Genomic DNA, 20815 nt, shown 5'->3' with positions numbered 1-20815 from the left:
GCTTAACTGACTGCGCCACCCAGGCGCCCCTATGTATTGATTTTTTAAAATTTTATATATCTACTTTTAACAGCAAACATTTTATATGAAAATAATGACAAGGTGAAGTTTGCATACTGTTATCAACATTGTATGAACTGTTCTTTGAGAGCAGTCAAGTATGGGAAACACAAAATAAGAGCCATTTATAAAGTGCATAATGTGTTTAGTACTGCTTTGCATCATTCTATATACAAGGATTTAAAAAGTATTTGGTATTAAATATGTATTGAGCGCTTATTCTGTGCCTGGTACCAGCGACAATCCACGGATTCCTGGTTTGTGATGTTAAAGTAAATGCTAGAGGAGAGAAGAGCCACGTATACCTTCACTGGAGTATGGCAGCTGCCATCACGCAGATGTATGGAAGTGCAGATGGTTCGCACATTTGGTAAAGAGGGGCCGAGGGAAGGGAAATTTGTAGGGTATCAGATTTGAGTGCATTTTAAGAGCCAAAAAAACCAATACAGTGAAGAGGGAGAGATTGAAGCTCCAGAAATCTTGTAAGAGGTGGAAGGATGGGACGGTGTGAGGCCACCTTCCTCTGTGAGATAGAAAGGGAAAGAGAACTATGAGTGAAGATAAAAATAGCTACAAGGTAGAGAGAAAGGAACTTTCCCAAATTCCTATGCAGTGACTTCTATTTTCTTGGTGCTAACAGAATGCTGGGTCAGCTCCAAATAGTAAAGGGAGAGATTTAGCACAGTCCCTAGTCTGGAAACTATTGATAACCAGAGAGGGGTAAATGATTATGGGTGGCAGGGAACATTGCTCTGAGATTGTAAATCTTAAATTTGTAGTTTATTCGTGCAATGAATATTTATTGAATACTACTGTATGGCCTAGGTTGGGTGCTGAGTGTACAACAGAACAAGATGGACACATTTTTAATTCTCAAGGAGTTCACAGCCTAGCACAGTAAGCAAATATCAAAAAAAAAAAAAAAACATATATATATATATATAAAACAAATTGTTATTGGATGATAACTGTGAGAAATACTGTATAAGAGTCATGGAAGAACTTCTTCAAAGAAGTGGTACTAAGATGCTACATGAAGGATGAAGAGGATCTGGTGTGGGTAGAGATAGAGAAGAGAGATAGTAGAGATGTTTAGGCAGAGAGATGGCTGAGCAAAGGCCCTGAGGTGAGTTGTTTGAGGGTATTAGTGCAGTACTTCCTACCCACTGTGCCATGGGGCCTATAGCAGGTGACCAGTGTGCCTGATACTCATCTGTTCTGTTTTTATATGTTACCTCACTGCAGAAATTATCATTTTCTAACTGACTAAGTCATGATATGAAAAAGTTTGAAAAGCTCTGTATTAGGGAGACTAACCCCAAATGTTTTCATCTGTATACCAGCAGGGTGCCTGGAATAAATAAGATATCTGTTTGTTTAGCTTAATTTGGTACTTCTTAGGTTTACAATCATTTAATTAATTAATTTAACAAACCTATTTGATACAATGATGCTACATTTACCCTGTGCTAATTTTATATATACTCTAAGGCGATACCCAGATGGAGCATAAAATGAAAGTTTATTTTGGGATTACTTACAAAGAGAATGAGACAATTCTCTTACCTTAGACAACAGGTATGGGGAAGATTTTTCTCTCATTTCCTTTTTATTGAGTACTGTCAGTACAATAGGATAAGATTGAGTAGAATTGCAAATTATATAATATTTAACCAAAGTAATTCTTAATTTATTTACACAGATTAAATACATTCAGGAAATTATTCATAAAAGTCAGGCAAAAATAATGCACCTTCATTGCTGGGAAAAATTGGAACGGTTGCCTGAATTATCCAGCTACACGGACTATATTTGTTTTTAAAATTGTGTATTTATCTTAATTCCTCCCTACGTACTGCCTATTTTAAAAAGGCAAAAACCTAGCGTTGGTTTTCTTAGCTGCAGATTGTTATACCTCTGTGAAATCATTTGTGTTTACCACTGTCTTCAGTCATTTGCTTGCGGGTGTTGATGGTATCTGAGTTATTAAAGCATTACTTTTTTTATTTCTGTAGAAAAAGTTTTTAGCATACGCTGAATTTCCAGTAATGTTTTGTATTATCTCTTACAAAGATGCATACTGTTGAAGGTCTAAGGAAGCTTCATGCGTAGAGAAGGTCCCCAGATCTTTCTTCTTGTTCCCCAATGTAAACTTCTGGAGACCCACAGAGTGTGAAAGGCATGGGAGTGTGTGTGCCCAGGGCAGTTTGTTAGCTGTGTGCAGGAAGTTACGGAGGCATTAAGCCGTGAAAAGGATCAACGGTTTTTGTGAAAAATCCTCAAGACATGCCCTGAATTCAAAGAATCAAGTTCATTAAAATCATAAATTATCGACTAATCTTTTTTTGTTGTTTTTATTTTTGCTGAAATGTCCTTGCTGGTCAGTGGCGTTTTAAAGACAAAAGTAAACAATATGATTAAAATCAGAGCATACTAGGATTGTTTTCTTGTTATATCCTAAGCACGGCTAGGTCTCACATAAAGAATTTGGTAGATTGGGCATTAAAGGGCAGTGCTATGGCGGGGCTCATGAAATTACGTCGGTTCTTGTTCAGTGTGCCAGGGAGCTGGGGTGGTCTGTCAGCCTTGGAGGAGAGATGGATAAGCAGTGCCCACAGGGCATCACAATACCCAGCACACAGGCTCCAGCTGACTGACAGGCCTCAGTGGGAGATGGGAAAGCTGTGTCAGGGCCATGGTGTTGCCATCAGTTTTCCTGTGTGGCCCACCACCAGCAATCACCAGACACTTCTGAGCAGGAGGGAACAGTGCATTCTCCGGCCACTGGCATAACTAGGGATGTTCGAGTGGAAAGTGAGTGCACACAGTCTCAAGGAGTCTGGCTGGGATGTCCTTGGGAAATGTCCAGCTTCTTGTCCTACCAATGCTCCTTGCTCTGATACCAGAGAGGCTTCTGGGAATTGCATCCTCAAAAGAAGTATGCCTTTCATTTAAATACTATGTGAAGCAAACATTCAGTTAGTGGAAGGTACATGGATACCATTTAAAATTGAAGGAGGGGGGCACCTGGGTGGCTCAGTGGGGTAAGCAGCCTACTTCAGCTCAGGTCATGATCTCGCGGTTCATGCGCTTGAGCCCTGCGCCAGGCTCTGTGCTGACAGCTCAGAGCCTGGAGCCTGCTTTGGATTCTGTGACTCCCTCTCTCTCTGCCCCTCCCCCACTCACACTCTGTCTCTGTCTCTCAAAAATGAATAAACATTAAAAAAAATTATAAAGGGGCGCCTGGGTGGCTCAGTCAGTTAAGCGTCCGACTTCAGCTCAGGTCACGATCTCGCGGTCCATGAGTTCGAGCCCCGCGTCGGGCTCTGGGCTGATGGCTCAGAGCCTGGAGCCTGCTTCCGATTCGGTGTCTCCCTCTCTCTCTGCCCCTCCCCCGTTCATGCTCTGTCTCTCTCTGTCTCAAAAATAAATAAACGTTAAAAAAATTTTTTTAATAAATCAATAAATCAATAAGTAAATAAATAAATATTAAAAAATTATAAAATTGAAGGAGGGAATGCCTGGGTGACTCTCGAGTTAGGCTCAGGTCATCATCTTAGGGTCATGAGATAGAGCCCCACGTCAGGTTTCATGCTGAGCATTAAGTCTGCTTAAGATTCTCTCTCTCTCTGTCTCTCTCTCTCTCTCTCTCTGCCTGTCTCCCCCACTCTCCCTTTCTCTGTCTCTCTCTAAAATAAGAAAATAAAAAGTAAAAAGATTAAAGGAGTTGACTGTTTCTGTAAGCTGGGGTGTTGTTTATTTTTTTGAGGTTAAAAAAAGGTAGTTTAAAATAATTAGTACTTCAATAATTACAATTTTCTTGTCAATAAACTTGAATGTGTTAAAGAACTTTAGGCATTATGCTGCTAGTTTGTGACCTCCTTGAAGAGGCCCTATTTTTTTTTAACTATGCATCTTTAGTGCATGGAGTTTAATATAAAGACAATAACTGTTAAATTAATTGCATATGATATTCCATTTTGGCATCATTCTGATGGAATGAGGCATTCCACAGAATTGAATTTTTTAAGTAACTAATATATATCCTTCAAAGCACAAAATATTTATTAAAAAACTTTCCCAGTTTATGATAAAAATCTTTCTAAAATATAAATTGGTTTTCCACTTTGTTAAAAATGTCCTTAATGCAATATAACTTTTTCAGTGACGTCTGTATCCCAGTATTCTCATCTGTAATAATTCCTTAAGATAGTATTGAAGAATGAATGTCATTTTTCATGTCATTGAATAGTCCACAACTATTCTTGAGGTTGTCTTTTTATTTGTAATTATTGTTCAGTCAACTTCTTCAACCATCTGCTGTCACCTTTTGATGCTGTTTGAATTTCTTGCCTCAGATTTTCTCCTTCACCTTACACAGTTTCCTCTATTAGATGTATTACTGTGGGATACTCTGTGTGACTCTTACTTCTGGATTCATGACAGTTGTATATATTCTGAGAATGTCAAAATCTAAACTCTGGGTATTGCTAATGGTATATAGGATGAAATTTATGTACTCATTTGCTTCAAAGCTATTTCTGTGACTATTCAGCTTTTGAAATGAGTTGTTTTCAGTTTAATTAAACTAAAATTTGTATATTATTGGTTGTTTTGCCTTTGAATCTTTTCAGTTAGATTGAGGGTGTTATTGAGTAAAACTGACAATATACGCACAGGGGGGAAAATGTTGAACTCGCCTTGTATTGAAATTCAACGAACATATTCTCGAAAAGGCCTTTGTGTACAATGACTCACCACACCCTATTTGTTGGCAAATTAAGTTTGTTGTTTTACACAGAAAATAATGAATCGGTGAAATTGCTGAAATGAAAAAAAAAGCAATAGCAGAATGAAGTCTAAGTGAAATATAAATGTGTAATAAATAAATATTATAATTACCTATAATATATGTAGAATTACACATCTAAAATATTAATTATAAATTAATATAATATATATGGACTAATAGCCATATGTGCTTTATCCCAAACACATGTCAGTATAATTATTATGCCTATTCTGTAGGCCTGGAAAGTGAGACTTAGACACATCAGCTTGCTTACAGAGATAGTAAGCAATACAAGAGCCGTTTTAAACAGTGTAATGGGTACTATCTCACATGGAGAATATAAGAGAGAAAACTCCTGCCTTAGCAATGTATTAAATAACCTTTATTCATTTTAGAGAATAATGTGTAAATGAGTTCAGCTTACTTCCCAGATGGAAGCATTATTGCCTATATCAATATATCGTCTTATCCTTTACACACTCAAAGGAATTAATTAATTTGAGTGTACCTACCGCACCAGTATAGGAGGACCTTATTTATCAGAGGAACTGAGGGGGCTAATGACTCTTCCAAAGATCCACAGTCAAGAAGTTTTAAAGCCAGGAGTTACATTCCAAGTTCTTCTGGCCCCATCCCTAGTTCCAGTTTCTTTTCGCCATGATATGTATCCTTTCAGAGTATCACAAATGAAAACCAGCTTTTTATTTTGGGAGAGGCACTCTTGACTGAAAAAGTTGAGGCATTGTAGGAGGCAGGTAGCTATAAACTAGATAATATGAATATCAAATCTTTAATGGCATATCAGTACTACATGTTAAAGACACAGATCAATGAACAGTTAGCTCTTGCCTTTTCTTTCTGTAATCTGTATTCAGCCAGTATGACCATTTAAAGAATAAATATGGAAGAAGACAAAAGTATTGTTTTCCATCCAAAGTTTACCATGTTTATACTTTAAACTTGGAGTGGCACTTACAGCATTTTCTTTATAATCATAGATCTGCTCAATTCCATTGTTTTGTTTTTTTTATTGCAAAAATCAAGACATCAAGAAAATAACATTCCCTTGAACACAAAATGAGCATTATGAGATTTTATTTCCAAGGTTAAATCAATATGTCTTTGGCTAGATAGTGAGAGATGACCAATTAAACATTTTCCACCAAAAAATATTTGCTTTTAGTGAAATTAATGGCAAAAGTTATGAACTTCACAAAGGCGTGAAGTCACTTAGATGTTTAAAAGTATATTAAAGAAAACATAAGTCTTATTTCAATGTTAAGTCTTCATGATATATCATCTATAAACGTAAGGCCTACATCCCGTCATAAAAAAAAACACCTTTTCTTTTCCCTTGAGGTGCAAAGGTGCTACCCTTGGTCTGTTGTAGGATGTTCTTTTTCATTTAACCACCACTATTATCACATTAGACACCACAGGAGTATGTTAATTATCTTGAGGTGTCCCAGTGGCCCAGTAACTTCAGGGCAGAATGCCAGTGGAGGTCTGGTTGCAATCCAGGTTGAAAACACTGCATTAACTTGTTCAGTCTCTTGACATCTTCACAAACGGAAAGGTAAACCTGGAGAGAAAACATATTTGTTCCAATGGAGTTAACTATTCCAAAATAAATAACATCCAACCCCTGGCTGACTATTTATGATTGTGTATAAAAAGTAATTAATGAGATGTATTCTCCAAGGCTATTAATTATGTACTAACAGGAATGCTTTTTAGATACTGTTCCTCTGAGTGCAATAAACCTGGGTCATCTAGGCAACCTAATGAGCATCTGCCACTGCAGAGAACTTTCAAATTTCAGGCAAAAGTTGGGAAAAGTTGTTTTGAGGGTGGCCCGGTAGGACCCAGTACTGTCGTTGGTCAGGATAGTTCACCAGTGCAAGATATGAAGATAGGTGTATTGTAATTGATGGTCGAACTCACTCCTCTTTTCTTAGACTTTGGTGGTTCACAGAATGAGCGTCAAGGAGACACCAAGTTCTGTGGAGAATGTGCATGAGAAAGAGAAGAGAGTACAGGGGGAATGCAAAATTTGCAAAGGCATGGAGCAGGGAGCAGGGGGAGGGGCACAAAAGTATCAAGCAGAAGAAAGTGTAGCAAATAAAATGATTCTGGTAGCCAGATAGAACATCCCTACATTGTGCCAGTCAATTGAGCCAGTAGGATTTCAGCAGTTTCCACTCACTTCAAATAAATTCTACAACAGAGCAAAATAAGAAGTTGCATGTTAATTATCACTTGATAGCTAGTGACAATGAGACATCTATACCAAAAAAGCAATAGATGTCATCATTTTGATATAGCTATGAACAAAATCAGTGACTAATATAGGTAAGTGGCTTGTTAATTGAAAGCGAACTAATTAAGGTTGTCATCAAAGCATTTAACTACTGGGGCACCTGGGTGGCCCAGTCGGTTAAGTGTCCAAATTTGGCTCAGGTCATGCACTCCCTCTCCGTCCGTGAGTTCGAGCCCCACTTGGGGCCATGTGTTGACAGCTCAGAGCCTGGAGCCTGCTTCAGATTCTGTTTCCCTCTCTCTCTGCCCCTCTCCCACTTGCGCTTGTTCTCTCTCTCTTTCAAAAAATAAATATTAAAAATGTTTTAAAGCATTTAATTCCTTACAATTGCTAGTGGGGAAGGTGGTTCTAAAATGAACTTCTTTAAAAATGTAAACAGTATGAACTTCTAAATAATGATCTTATACTTCCTTAAGTCTTCTGAAACAAGGAAAATATAAATATTGTGAAGCCTTTGCTTTTAAAAATGTATTCATTTTGGAATGTAGCTAAAAAATTAGATGATAGTCTCTTTAAGTTTAATTGAAATTAAGTATGTTTTTTGTTCACATTGTTCTTGTAGGACTCAGTTCAACATTTGAATATAGGGAATTGTATATTCCATCTGCACTGACGATCTATACTTATCTTTAAGACTAAAGAATACTTTCGGTTAAGAACCAGACAACAACAGTAAACAAATGAATAATTTTGTAACTGAATTGAACATACGCCATGTGTATGATATAAACATCACAGCGTTTTTTTTTTTTTTTAATTTTTCTTCACTGTTCACAAAAAAACCCTAAATACTGGAAAAATTAATCCAACAAATGAAATGAGGGGTGCCTGGGTGGCTCAGTCGGTTGGGCGTCCGACTTCAGCTCAGGTCACGATCTCGCGGTCCGTGAGTTCGAGCCCCGCGTCGGGCTCTGGGCTGATGGCTCAGAGCCTGGAGCCTGTTTCCGATTCTGTGTCTCCCTCTCTCTCTGCCCCTCCCCTGTTCATGCTCTGTCCCTCTCTGTCTCAAAAATAAATAAACGTTAAAAAAAATTAAAAAAAAAATGAAATGAGTTGATGTAAGCACGTGCTTTACAAAGAGTTCAAAATGGCTGACCTATGCCTTATCCTTTGTTGCAGTATACTTGATTGCACACAGGAGATACTTATTTTCATTTTACAATTGTAGGTATACAAACAAAGACATTTGACTTGTCCGGAATCAGGATTCCAAAGGAGAGTCTAGATTTCTGACCCTAAGAGTTAGTGAAAAGAGGCACCAAGTATTGATGTATGTTTATAGTTTAAGTCGGATGGGTCCACCATGCTCCCCCCTGATTTCTTTTTGAAAGCCAAGTAGGCTTAATGAACAATAGCATGTGGTTTAGTAAGCTTATAAAATATATTGGCAAATTGAAAGTGAATCACTAAAAAAATTGAGAAAACACCAGTCTGCTTGTTAAAATGAGTACGTTTCTTATGAATAAAAGTTTTCTTTTTCTGGACCAGTAAAAGGCAGTCTAAAAAAGCATGACACAAATGAATTTTCTGTCAGTACCCTGGAAAGAAGACAAGAAAATTTTTTGGCCTTGCCCGGACATAACTGAATAATGAATCAATTTTGACATGTGATCCACACACATTTCAGAATTAGATTGCCAGCTCATAAAGTTGCCAGGTTTTCCTGCTTAATAGATAGATACATAAGTTTGGACCTAATTTTATCTAAGCAAAAAGTATTGTTTTAGAAATAAGGCACAAATTAAAACAAGTGCTGTTTCAGAATTTACCCCAAATAGATGATCTAATCAGTCTGATCATGACAGCCAATAAGATGATGTGAGTTTGTTACAATGTCTATTTTGCTGTGGCTCTTGCGTTTAATTTTCTTGGGAACGGAAGTGCTCAGCCATATGTAGACTTGGCTATGATTTCCTAAACTTAAGTTAAAAATGCTAGCTGCTGCATGCAGTATCTTGTGAATAAGGAGGAGCTTTTATTGTAAAATCCAAAATAGGAAACTTGAAACTCAAAGTTTTTCTTTACCCCGTCTTCAAAACACATCTATATATTTGTCTCTAATCCATTTGCCTGTAGAGTCAGGGATATTCCTTTAGAAATACACGTTCACTTCAACATTTTAAAATATTTAGCTAATACAAACTGCTAAAATACACAGAAAGCATTAGAACATATTTTAAAAAGGTGAAAAAAATCACTCCCAATGGCACCACGCGTAGAGATTTGCATTTCTGGATATGTAATATATTTAAAATTGTATCATAACTGTTGATAATGTTTTATATCACGTGAATTTCTCCACATATGTGTTTTTGAGACACAATTTTAATGAATTCACATTATTTTATATTATGAATATTTTATAATGAATAGTACATTATTTATATTATGAATAGTACATCTTTTTGCACATTAACATATTTTACAATTGTTCATGGTGACTTAAACGATTGTAAGTATATTGCTTTATGAAACTTCGTTTTCATCTCTGATAATATGAAATATTTCCTTGACAAGGAATATATTGTCCCAAAGGCTATGAAGCATTTTATGACTCTTGTTAACTCTTACTAACTTACTTCTCAGAGAGTTCATACTAGTTCGTACTTCTACCTATAGGTTAAGCAACATTTCAAGATCTTTGGGGCATTATTCAATATTTTCAAAGTAATAATAATAATAGTAATAGCAATATTTGGTAACTGGAAAAAATGCTATCTCAGTGTCAATTTAATTTGTTTGATACCCACTAAAATCTAACAGTTTATAGGTTTATTAATTAATTATATCTGCATTTTTAAATTTTGTCTGCTCACATATTTGCCTTTATTGATTTGGAAGAATTCTCTGTGTTGGAATATATCATTATATTTGTTTGATGCATTTTAGCAGCTCCCAATAGCTTAACATTTGTAATTTTCAATTCGCTAAACATTTTTCTGTACAAGTTTTGAATGTTAGGTGATCAAAGCTATAAGTATTTCCTTATGATTTCTTTTGTTTGTGTATAGAAAGGGCCCTCCCATCTGGCAATAAAGTAAACGTTCATTTATATTTTTTCCTATAGTTTTTGTGCATCTTTTTTTATCAGTCATTTTAATCCACTTGGACTTTATTTTGACGTATGTATGAAGTGTGATTTGACTTTTTTTCCCCCAAATAACCAGTGTTCCCAATATTGGTTGAACTTTATACTTTCCTTATGTGACTGTGATGTTTTCCCTTGTCATGGATTAAACTGGTATCTATACTAGTCCAGTTTTAGTGCTATATGCTTTGTTCCATTGATCTGCCTGTCAGTTTACCTTTTAGTAGCTGGTTAACCAAGCCCCCATTATTTCACTCTTTTTCCATACCTTCTTATCTAGTACTATTCTACATTAAGATTTCTACATAAACTTTAGAATAATTTTGCCAATTGAAAACATCCCATTGAAACCTGACCTATTCATTGATATGGAAAGAACTGATACCTTCCCCATATTTTAGTGTTCCCATTTAAGGGTAGGGGTGGGTCTTTTTATTTATTCACATTTTCTTGTATATTAATAATAGTTTGTATTTTGTTTATTTGTGCACTTATTGATGTTTTACGATTTTCACAGTAAATGTCAATGGAATCCCTTTCTATCCTCTAATTGGTTGTTTTAGTGCACCAGTTGCCCGGAACTTCCCAAGTGATCCTAATCGTAGAGCTACACAACAGACATCTTTTCTGCACTCCTGATTTCAGGGAAAGTGCATAGATATAATGCTTTCCAACAGAAACATTAGTTAGGTTGGTAAATAATGGGACACTATTATAATATGGATAATACAACAGTATAATAACATAATGATACATAATATATATCATATAATAATATATAACGTAATGAATGGAACATTATTTTTGTAATTTGATGAATTCCATGTGTTCTACCCATTTTCATCGGCTTCACAGGTTTTGCTCTCTCCCCACTCTTAATATTATTTTTTGCTCTTCTTCTAATAGTTGTTTTACACATGTTGCTATGTCTATTTCTGCTGCCATTATCATGATTTTACCAACAATTAGGCTTTCTCTTGCAGTAGAATAAATTTACTCTTACATTATAGCAATGAATTTGTGCCATTTTAGTGTTATCTGGTGTTGAAGAAGGTTGATAGGGGGAAAATGTGGTAGTCTCCTACAGACTTTATGTTATATGTGAAGCTCACACTAGCTTAATGGGAACTTTTCATTCCTCATATCATTTAAGCCTAAGGAATAAATTTTCTGAAGTTAAATCAACTTTTAATTTTAATATCCAATAGCAGCGAATTCTTTAAGTGAACTGTTACGATGCTATGAAATCATATTTGTTAACTTGAGAGGGTAGCAGCGATTTGTCATTATGTGGAAAAAGTGGGGCACCCAATAATGAAATAGTGTGATTCAATTTGTGTAAAGTGTAAATTTTCTATATTTGCGTAATGGTAAAGAATGGTTACGTTTAGGAGACAAGATTATGGATTATTTTTACAATTATTTATGCTTATCTTTATTTTTTCTAACTTACCTGAAACAGGAATGTATTATTGCCCGTGTGATGAAGGTCAAAATTATTAAAATGTTTTTAACAGAAAATACCTCAACTTTAGGAATATAGACAAATCACATTAGGTTAAACTCATCTAAGTATAAGAAGAAACACTGGCTACTTTTCCACGACAAGCCTGCGAATATTTTCTTTCATTGAAAAGTTTTGAATAGGTTTGGTAGACATATTGTCAATATACAAATCCTCTCTGTGAAAGCATACACCATCCTCAGTGTTAAGAGACAATAAAAATCTAACTGCTCACCTCCAGACTCTTACTCCTGTGAGGAATATGTATTTAATTGGATGTCTATTAAAACAATAATATGGAGGGGCGCCTGGGTGGCTCAGTCGGTTAAGCGTCCGACTTCAGCCAGGTCACCGTCTCGCGGTCCGTGAGTTTGAGCCCCGCGTCAGGCTCTGGGCTGATGGCTCAGAGCCTGGAGCCTGCTTCCGATTCTGTGTCTCCCTCTCTCTCTGCCCCTCCCCCGTTCATGCTCTGTCTCTCTCTGTCTCAAAAATAAATAAACATTAAAAAATTTTAAAAACAAAACAAGCATATGGAAGAAATAGCTCCCTTTCTTCTTTTACATTATCAATATGTTTAGTATTTCCATCTCCTTTGAGAATTTACCATTTGATTTTTTTTTGTTCATATAGTGCCTCAGGTATCTACATTTTTCATCTTTTTAACTCTATCCTTAAATAAAGAGGTCACCTGGACTCTAGAAACATCTCTTTCCATCTCTTTAACAATATGATTTCGTGTGCCATCCTATTTGGCAATAAATTGCAATTTAACTTTTGAGACTGTAAAAAGTACTTTTATTTTTAAGCCATTGCAGAGGAGAGAAACCAATGAAACTCTTCTGCTAACACTAGAAAGCAGCTGAAATAGAAAAACAAGTAACTTAGGGGGGAAGTAATATGCATGTGTTTTTAAAAGCAGTATGTTTTTAGGGAGTCTGGTTACATCTGAAGTGATTAACAGTAAATATAATGTTTGCATTGTAACTATCTTAAGCCTATTTTCTGAATTATCATAATTAAATTATGTTTCACAAATGTGTCTGCATGTATACCAAGTAAAAATTTATATTCCAGATAGGTAACTACAGGCTATATTATGACACAGTTTGACAGCAAACTAATTCTTCACATACAATGATGGGAATTTCCATAGAAAAAAGTCTGCCATGTGTGGTCTTATAGACTCTATATTATACTCGTGGGCAGATTGAATTCTACCTGGAAACTTTGCCTTAGCTAGCTCAACAAGGTTTTGGGTGAGATCACTTGGGTCGTAAACTCAGCTTTCTTATCAACCCGAAGAAGCCGTTTGCAATAGAGCATCGGCACAAATAAAGGACTTTCCATAGCCAGGTGATGTGCTCACAGGTGTTCTTCAGTCAAAAGCTGATTCTCTGCTTACAAGAACTCATATTTCTGATTTAATTTGTTTGTTCTCTGAGAGAGGTCTTTTATTACTTTATTTTCAATAAGAAATGGCTATGCCTGCTATAACTATCAACTCGTTTTCCCCCTGCCACTTCAGTCTTCTGCGTGTCTGACAGCCAAAGGGTGTAGTGGATGATTACTGCTCTGACGACACTAGGTTGTCCCTAGGGGTTTCCAAGTCCTTCTGCAAGTGGCCACCAGCTACTTACCTTTCTTCACCTGCCTACCCCCAACCTCTTTCACTTCAATTTATTTATCTACTTATTTTATATTCTTCTTTAACATTTAAAATATATACTAAATATATGCAGTACTTTTTGATCAATTCAACAGACCATCTCCTTTCATTTTGCAAAAGAAATTGAGGTAAGAGGAGACAGTGGGATGAGAACAAAAAGTGTGAAAATTGATGTGAGCCTTGTATCATGGTGAGCTGTGACCAAGAATAAGTCCCCAGTGTCCTATATGCAGGTCACAGGAGAGCCCAAGTGGCATTTCAAACCTTTGGTACCACAATTTGCCACTTCTTGGTGCACATGTTTTTCCTCCACTTGGAACATTTCTGATCTTTCTCCCCAAGTCTTTCATTGCCAAGGTGATACTCAAGGGCTTTAAAAATTCATCTCTAATTCTGTTCCTTCTTCTCTGCCTTTCCAGATTTCTGTCATCAGCTAACTCCCTTTTCTCCTCTGCTGAAGTTCTTTGGTGAAATATGCAAGTATCATTTACCCTGGGAAAGTCTGCTTTGAGAAATCTGGTTTTAGAATCCTAGTCTTCAAACATTATCTGTGATTATTTTCTACCTGAAGCTTCTTTTTCAGAGAAGCTTCTTTTTCAGTCTATTTCTTCTCCCTGTCATATGTTTGACCACTTTATAGCATTAAAGTGTGTGTGTGTGTGTGTGTGTGTGTGTGTGTGTGTGTGTGTGTGTGGTGTCAGAGTGCTGCTGCTAGATTATATAGTAGGATGCAGGTGAAATTATTAATCAACATGAAGCAGAGACTTTCTTTAGGGTAAGGGCAAACTCAGAGGCATTTTTATAACTCAAGATATTTATAATATTTTTAGTAGGAAACGAACACCCAGATTTTTTGTTCTTGTTTAAAAAAAAATATACTTGAACAACAACAACAAAATGCTAAGTTAATCTGTATCTTCCATCTGGTAGACTTTCATTTTCATCATCCGAATGTAAGGAAAAATAAAGGGCACACACACACACACACACACACACACACACGTTTACATATTTACAGATTTTTTCAGAATTTACATATTTTTTCACAACAAATAGAGTAGCCTTAAAAATTTAGTAATATATATTTTCTTCTACATTGCACGTACAATTCATTCCTGAAATTTCTTTCTTAGTTTTTTCACTACAAAACACTCATGCCAATACAGACCTGGCAAATACTTTTAAATTGAAAGAAACAAAATGTAAAAATGAAAGAAACTGAAATTCACATAAATATAAAAAAACATTCTATATTTCATGATTTTAATTTATTTAAAAATGTGTAAGCATTTTGATAGATTCACTTCATATAGGATTTACTGGTCTTCAAAGTATATAATACAACAACAAAAAAGTGAACCTAGCTTCTTTTTTCTTGTTCATTGAAGCTATCACATCTCATCTATCAGACCTCTAAGCAGAATTTTAAAAGTGGGGTACTCTCTCACGCCCAAGGACTATGTAATTAGCATATGAATGTGTAACGGATTGTTTGAAGTAACAATTAGGGGAACAATACATAAAGGAACTGAAGAGAGCTACCAACACCTGGGAATCCTGTATTGAATAAAGCTTTCTTAATGTAAGTAATTAAAAACGAAGGACAAATGCTCATTGTGTGGTGATAAAGCCCTACAAGGAAAGCTAAAATCTGCTGATATTTTGCTGTCATCTTTTAGACTGAATCATTAAAACAAACACTTACTGTTTTATTTATTTCAATGGATTACTGGTTAAATGTAGGTTTTGATTTTTTGAAATCTTAAAAATGCATTCATATGTCAAAAATGTCTTATTTTTAAAATATTTATATTTGAAACATGTAATAAATGACAATACATCTTTCCCTTATGGCCAGTGTAAAATTTCAGAGGAAAAAATTTAACTGATTGCCAGGTCAAATCTGGTATAATCAATTCTCTATAATTTATCTGTCCAAATAATTTCTTCAGGTTAATTTCTAGACTACTGTTTTATTCTGTTCCTCTTGAAAGCATACATTCTATAGGGGTCTTTTTCGGGCAAAACACCTTAAGAGAGTAACCAATAACTCAAGATTGTTTGGGACCCTTGATATTGGGGAAGTTTCTGGAGTAGGAGACAGGAGCCATGCATTATTGTTTCCATTTTTGCCACTTACCACCTGTGCAAATCATTTACATTTTTTTGTGAATAAAGTACCTTATCTCCAGGAATTATTATTTCTTTTGTAAACTGTTAAAGTCTCAGTCAAATGACCTCTGAGGCCCATTCTAACATCTAACTGTATGTATCCCTTGATCATGAAGAAACACTTGTTCTCAGAACTTAACCTTAAATGACTACAATTTTATTGGACAACTGTATTTGAAAAATAAATTATGAACCTAATATTTACTTTTTAAGTGGTAAAACAAACATATGCATGAATATTAATACTTCTACTTATAATGGCCAAAAAGAATAAACAACCCAAGTATCCTTCAGTTGATGAATGGATAAATAAAATGGGGTATATCCATTGTCAAAACAAAAATTTTACAGGACAAAGTTAAACAAGTAAGGGAGACTTTAGTCAAGGCTCTTGCAGTGGAGAGAGAGGCCAGAACCAAGTCAGAACCCAACTTGATGAAATAGAAGGGAAAAGATTTTTTAATGGCTGATGTTGAGCCCCCAGTGGAACAGCAGAGCAGGATATTAGCAGGAAGCCATAAGCCATTTTGCTTGCCAGCTGGCTTTATCCAAAGGAAAAATAAACTCATATCTTCATGACGGGAGGTAGTTTTTGCACCTTGGAGCAAGGCACCTCACCAAAGTTAAGCTCCTACCCTTTCATAGAAACTGGGTGATAAGGCCCTATTTCCTTTCAGAGAGATGGTTCCCAGGGCGCCTTTGTGGCTCAGTTGGTTAGCATCTTGATTTTGGCTCAGGTCATGATCTCACCGTTCATGAGATGGATCTCTGCCCTGACAATGCAGAGCCAGTTTGGGATCCTCTCTCACCTCTCTCTCTCTCTGCCCCTCCTTCACTCTTTTCTTTCAAAACTAAAAAAAAAAAAAAAAAAAAAAAAAACCAAAAAACAAAAGAGATGGTTCCATGTCCTTGAGTAGTACATTCTTGGTTGTAAAATTGGCATGAGGCTATTAAAAAAAGATTTACATCTCAAAGAGGCAGAGAAGGAATTTACAGTTACAAAGTTTTCTAAACTAAATGCTCTAAGAAAATTAGGATCGGGGCCTAGAGTCAGGAAGAAGCCTGTCCAAAGTTTAATCAAGCTGAAGGGAACTTTAAGGCCATCTGGGTCACCACACAATGGAGTACTATTAGGCAATAAGAAAGAATGAAGTACTGATAAATGCTACAACACGGATGAACCTTGAGAACATTAATTATGCTAAATTTAAGAAGCTAGTCACAGGGTGCCTGGGTGGTTCTGTCTGTTGAGCCACCGACTCTTGATTGCGGCTCAGGTCATGCGTGATCCCAGGTTCCTGGAATGAGCCCCGCATTGGGCTCTCTCTGCGCTGAGTGTGGAGCCTGATTGACATTCCATGACCACCCCCCTGCCCCCGCCATGCCACCTCTCTCTCTCCGCCCCCTGCCCCTCCTCCGTCTCAAATAAATAAACAAACAAACACACAAAAAGAAGCCAGTCACAAAAGGCTGTATTGTGTGGTTTTGTTTATATGAAATGTCTAGAATATCTAAATCCATAGAAACAAATTAGATAGTGGTTGCCTAGACCTGTGGGATACGAGGGTGGAATTGGGGGTTTCAGCCGAAAGTTGTAGAGGTTCTAATGGGGATGATGAAGATGTTCTAAAATCGTGGTGATGGTTGCACAACTCTGAATACACTGAAAACCACAAAATTGTATACAATGGGTGCATTGTGTGATGTATAAGTTATACTTCAATATAGCTGCTATAAAAATAAATATGTGCTGAAATGTGCTATGTGGCCAATAGAATATTTACCTATATTTATGAACAATAGAAGTTTTAAAACAAATACAACACCCTTATTTCTTAAAAGTAAGTTTGACTTTTGAATTATCTATAGATTCAGAATATGTATTTCTGATAGCAAACCTGATTTTTACCTTTTATGAACTAGTCTAAGTAGTTATTAATTACCATGGTGTATTAATCAGAGAGTATATAACATGGACAAGAGGAAAATAATTTCTTCAGTGCCGTTAGATATTTGCATTCCTGAAATTGAGAATTGTCAATAAAGAGAAAACAACTGTGTAGCAAGAAAAAGAAGAAATAGAGTTCTTTTCCCAAATGGTGAGAAAGATTATAGCATACCTATATGTATGGCATGTGTGCATATATATATAGCATATATATATTTTTTTGAGTGCAAGCATGGCTCCTGGCAAAATTATGAATTATGCAGAGTGACACCTTGGCTTCCACCCATTTTCTTTTCTATACCTCTTGCCACATGTTCTTGATCTATAATTACTCTCTCTGAGTCATGAGGCATCCACTTTTATGATGCCTAAACTTCCTACTGTATTACCTCACTCGGGCATCTAGGTTTTTCCAAGAGACAAAGTCATGGACAGGGTCAAACACAGCCTTTTTTCCAGCCAACATACATACATTTAAATTCTCATTTACTCAAGGCAGCTAATTTCATTTTTTGGCAGAAAGGAAGCAAATTTTGAAAACATGATAACCTCTGGGTCTCCCAGATGCATTGATGGACCAGACTTGATTTGTAAACCTGAAAGTATCTCTAATCAACAGGATCTTAGATATTAGACTAAGGGAATAGTAAGAAAAATTTGGAGATAGGACAAACTATTCTCTCTGATCCATCTTTCTTTGGGATGAACACCTCTAGGTTGCTCCTCCTTTACCCAGAACATTTGCTTTGTTGCTGCCTGAACTTCAGCATTTTTTAAATGTGCCCCCTAAAATTTATACTAACTACTAGAACAGGAACAACAGAGACTATAATTATGGAGGTCAGAATTGAGAGGAATCATTGGGAAGGTGCCATGGGAAGGATTAATTGAGGACCATCTATGGGATAAAAGATGTGGGCATCTGATATATTTACATTTGGACCACATATTTTTCTACACATTGATCAACTGATTTTTCTTGGTTGTAGATTGGGCTTATGGATACTACAGACAACAAAGGAAACTTGTTGAAGAGATTGGCTGGTCCTATACAGGTAAACATTTCATTATGTAATGAGATTCAACAGAAAATTCTGTTGTTTTTGTATCTGTTTTCATATGTAAAAGAAAACTTTGTAATTCAACACATCATTTTTACTTAGCTTCATGGATTAATTAATAAAAATGTATCATAGGCAAAATGATTTCTTGTAGACCTTCCGGTAGAAAATTTGGTAGCGTAGAGCATATTGGTATCAGACACAGCTGGATTTGAATCCCAAGTCTACACCAGTTATATACTTCCTTGGGAAACATACATAACCTACCTGAGGCTCAGTTTTTTTCATCTGTGAAATGGAGGATTGTTCAGAGCATTAAATAAAATCAATGAAGTTGACACAGTGCCTCTTTATAAATACAAAGCTCTCAATAAATGTTAGTTGCCATTGCTATTATGATTACAGTAGTGATTGTTTTCATTCATTTAATAACTATTGATGGGATTCTTGCTCTCAGAAGCGGCTTCCTTCTAAATTATTGTGCTGAATGAATTGGAATCAGGGTGTAAAATGAATTTTGTATGATTGCCAGGCTTGGTTTAGACCATCATGAATATCTGAAGTTGGCTTAAAATGGTTACAATCATGAGTTATGACCAGAAACTCTAGAGGAGAGAAGTTCTAGGCCTGACGACAAGAGCCTGAGTAGAATCTAGATGGCCCACGACAGGCCTGGTGACCATCTGAGACAGAACTGGGTGTTTGAATTGCACAATCTTTAGAAATACGATTGGGTGATAAGATGTGATAGCATTACAAGGACTTTAATGTGAGCCTAGCCAACTTGGACATTATTTTATAGATGAAGGGCAGCAGCACAATGGATTTACTAGATAGGCATGCATTTCTTTTCTTTTTTTATTCCTGCTTTCACTGTGGAAAATTTAGCAAATATGTTAAAGCACCAAAAAAAGAATATAAAAATCAGTCTTTATTCACTCCAGGGATATTCACTTAAAAAAAAAAAGATACATTCCTTTCAGACCAGTTTTTATTATATTATTTTTGTGTATTTTATACTTAGAATTATACATCCAATGTACTCTAGAAATTATTTTTGAACATTTCTTCATTTCAATGATGATTCCTAATGATCATGGTACTTAATGTATACCTAACATTCCGTTATATATAAATGTTATTATATTTTTGACGATCTATTATTTTTGGATATTTAAGCTACTATAAACAATGACAAATGGATGAATAGACGGATAGTTTGTATCATTTGTACTTTTCATACATTTTCTTTTTATCATTTCTTTATTAGAGAATTCTTGATAGGCAATTGCTAAGCAGAAAAAAATAAATGCTGTCAACACTCTTGATACTATGGTTTAATTGCATTCCAGAAAGATTACACTATTTGTAGTGTAAGTGATAACCCTACTAATAGTACCCAGGGTTTAATGATTGTCATTTTGAAAATCTTCACTGTTTGATAGGTTAAAAATGACACTTTGTTTTAATTTGTTCTGTTTGATTACCCCTGAAGTGGTAAATTTCATATATTTTTATATATAATATAAATAACAGTTATGTAAATATAATATATATTCACATTATATACACTTTGCAACCTTGTATCTGACACCTGTAACCCATTTTGTATTTCTTTTTCTACAAAATCAAAATCCTAGTACTTTATAAAAGTTACAACTGATTTTTGCCCCCCCCTCTATTATACAAAACATGTTAGTTAAGATTATAAATGCTTGGGGTACTTCCATAGCCATGGAAGAAGGCATCACAATGGGCAGCTCTCTGGTTCTCTTGGAAATTATTTGCTGGGGTCACTATCTGGGCATCCTCCATTCTCCCCAAACCTGGAATTAGAAAATGGAGGACCGACAGCCTGGAAAGCAAGGGGGTTACAGTTCTCACCCAGGCAAGGGCCTCTGTATGGAGTGGTAATGGTGGGCATTTTTCAGCAGCCCAGGGTCTTTGAGCAGCTGGATGTGCCTCACCAGGCCAAAAGAAGACAGCAGTTTTACCAGTGGGTTTAGGCAGATGTTACTGGGCATGTCCTATTACCTCAGGAGGAAGTGCTTCATTTTAACAGGCTAATTGTGTATAGACATGGTGCTTATAGAGCAGCCAGGATTTCATTGATGGGTCTATGCATAAACAATGCACAATTTTTTGATTTATAATCAAGGTCATTATCCTACCTATAACTTAAGTCCTATTGGCTTTTGCGCCTA

General features: G+C 35.9%; 1 protein-coding gene across 4 annotated transcripts in view; it reads left to right on the top strand.

Moving 5' to 3' along the window:
- Positions 1–20815, top strand: part of PTPRZ1 (protein tyrosine phosphatase receptor type Z1) — a 183445-nt gene that overhangs the window by 35610 nt on the left and 127020 nt on the right. For all 4 annotated transcript variants that reach the window (XM_040472130.1, XM_040472129.1, XM_040472128.1 and 1 more), the window contains exon 2: positions 18540–18605. In XM_040472130.1, coding sequence (XP_040328064.1) covers positions 18540–18605 — 66 coding nt within the window. The remainder of the gene's footprint in view (positions 1–18539; positions 18606–20815) is intronic.

Source organism: Herpailurus yagouaroundi, unplaced genomic scaffold (assembly GCF_014898765.1).
Source record: "Herpailurus yagouaroundi ecotype Mexico unplaced genomic scaffold, PumYag 100, whole genome shotgun sequence".
NCBI lineage: Eukaryota > Metazoa > Chordata > Mammalia > Carnivora > Felidae > Herpailurus > Herpailurus yagouaroundi.
This window is presented reverse-complemented; position numbering and strand designations above follow the sequence as displayed.